Source organism: Haliaeetus leucocephalus, unplaced genomic scaffold (assembly GCF_000737465.1).
Source record: "Haliaeetus leucocephalus isolate CR32 unplaced genomic scaffold, Haliaeetus_leucocephalus-4.0 Scaffold445, whole genome shotgun sequence".
Classification (NCBI taxonomy): domain Eukaryota; kingdom Metazoa; phylum Chordata; class Aves; order Accipitriformes; family Accipitridae; genus Haliaeetus; species Haliaeetus leucocephalus.
This window is the reverse complement of record NW_010972881.1, coordinates 6436-8748: the sequence shown is the minus strand read 5'-3', so window position 1 is coordinate 8748 and position 2313 is coordinate 6436. Positions and strand designations below refer to the sequence as shown.

Here is a 2313-nt window from a genome sequence, read left to right as displayed (position 1 = left end):
GGCTTGCTGCAAAGGGGGCGGGGGTTGGTGGGAAGGACACTGGCTTGTTGCAAGGGGAGGAGCCTAGCAGACAGGGAGGGGCTGATCACGACTCATGGGGCTTATTGGCAAGGGGCGGTGCCTGTCTGGTGGGGCGGAGCTTGCCAGACGGGGGCGGGGCTTGCACACAACCAGCAGGGCAATCCTGGGGGCTGCTGTCAGGGAGGCGGAGCCTACCGAAGGGGTGGGGCTTGTCCGAGGGGGCGTGGCCAGCTCACCTTCTTGCTCTCCTTGTCGCCTTCCTCCTCCTTCCGTCCCTTCTCCTTCTCCTCCTCTTCCTCCGGCCCCTTCTTGGCCTTCTCCTCACCCGGCGCCTCCCCCTCGCCCTGGGGGGGGGGTGGAGGTGGTGTCACCAGGGGGCTGGGGGACCCCCGGGGCTGGGGGGGCACCCCAAGAGGCTGGGGGAACCCCAGGAGCGACCCCTACAGACCAAGGGGACGCCACGGGGAGACCACGGGGTGGGGGGACACACCCCAAAGGGCTGGGGAAGCTCAAGAGAGACCAGGGGAGACACGGAGACCCCAGGGGAGACCCTACAAGCCCCAGGGGACCCCAAGAGAGACCCCATAGAACAAGGGGGACCCCAGGGGGACACCTTAGGAGCCAAAGGAAGCCCTTGGTGACCCCAGGACAGACCCCATGGACCCGAAGGAACCCTAGGGAGACCATGGGGACCCCAGAAGAGACCCCATGGGCCCAAGGAGACCCCAAGAAAGACCCCGGGGGGTGGCATCACCTTCTTCCCCTCCTCCTTCTCCTCACGCTCGGGGGCTTTGCGGTCAGCATCAGGGGGTCGCGGTTCCTCCTTTTTGGCTGCTTCGACCTTCTCCTGCCGCTCCTCCTCCTCCTCCTGCTCCAGGATGCGCAGGTCGTTCTCTGTACCCCCCTCCATCTTAATCACCGCTAAATAAAGAAAAATAACAGAAAAGGAGATCAGAAAAAGAGATGCCACCAGAAACAAGGAACCAAGGGAAGTTTTGGCACAGGCAAGGGGGGGTACCTACCAGCATCAAGGGTCTTGATGATGGCGGGGGCACGATCGATGTCGAGGAGGAGATTGTCGAACCAGCCGTTGTCCGAGAGGTAGAGGAAGACGTTGAGGCGGTTCCTCAGGGCCGCCTGCGCCTCCTGCTTCCGCTTCCCCGCCTCATCTGGGTGGTACTTGGAGCGGAACCTGGTTTTTTGGAATGGGGAATGACATGGGGGAGGGAGGGGGATGGAAAATGGGGGGTGTCAGGGATTGGGGGTACAGCCCTGCCCCAGCCGGGGGTCCCGCTGTGGCAGGGGAGAGGGGATACCCCCCCCCCATCGCTCCCCCAGCCCCTTCTACTTTTCTGCGTTGGCGGGGAGAAGTGGGGAACCCCCCCATCTAGACATCTGGGGTGGGGGGACCCTTGTTTCTAGCAGATAGGAATACGCGTTTTTTGTGCCTGGGGCATGGAGTATCCTGTCTGTCGTAACTGGGGTGCAAGGACCCCCATTTTCTCTGGCAGGGGTACAGGGACTCCCCCCACTGCCCCTGGCTGGGGTATGGGGACCTCATCTGCTCCAACTGGGGAGTGGGGACCCCCATTCCCCTTGGTCGGGGTGGAGGGGACCCCGTCTGCCTCAACTGGGGAGCAGAAATGCCCAATTTCCCTGACCGGGGTACAGGGACAACCCCCCCTCCCCATTTTTCTTGGTCAGGGTGGGGGGACCGCCCTTTCTCCCCAGCCAGGGGAAACGGGGGGACCCCACTTTGCCCCCTCCACACCCCCTACTTCCCCCGGTCAGGGTACAAGGACCCCTGTGTGCCCCGGCCAGGGTGGGGGGAGCCCTATTTGTTCCAAATGGGGTGGGGGTACCCCCACTTCCCACAACCGGGGTGTGGGGAGCCCCGTTTCCTCCTCGGTGGGGTGCAGGAACCCCTGTGTCCGCCATCTGGGGTACAAGGACCCCCTGTCTGCCCCAGCTGGGGTGCAGAGACCCCCATATCTAGCCCATTTGGGCCACGAGGACCCCCATATCCCCAAACCAGGGTGTGGGAACTCCCTGTCTGCCCCAGTTGGGGTGCAGGGACCCCTGTGCTCCCCAACTGGGGCGCAGGGACCCCTTATTTGCCCCGATTGCGGTGCAAAGACTCCTGTGTCCCCCAAACGGGGTGTGGGGACCCCTCGTCTGTCCCAGTTGGGGTGCAGGATCTTCGTACCTGCCCCAGGTGGGGTGCAGGGACCCTTGTGCCCCCCAAGCAGGGCGTGAGGACGTCCTGCATACCCCAACTGGGTTGCAGGGACC

At 64.0% G+C, this 2313-nt stretch overlaps 1 protein-coding gene across 1 annotated transcript in view; it reads right to left on the bottom strand.

The window, feature by feature from the left end:
* Positions 1 to 2313, bottom strand: part of SRRT (serrate, RNA effector molecule) — a gene marked incomplete at its 3' end in the record, with an annotated part of 8029 nt that overhangs the window by 2586 nt on the left and 3130 nt on the right. The window contains exons 5-7 of the mRNA XM_010574583.1: positions 1044 to 1213; positions 776 to 942; positions 258 to 365 (exon numbers count right to left, since the gene is read on the bottom strand). Of these exons, the coding sequence (XP_010572885.1) occupies positions 258 to 365; positions 776 to 942; positions 1044 to 1213 (445 nt within the window). The remainder of the gene's footprint in view (positions 1 to 257; positions 366 to 775; positions 943 to 1043; positions 1214 to 2313) is intronic.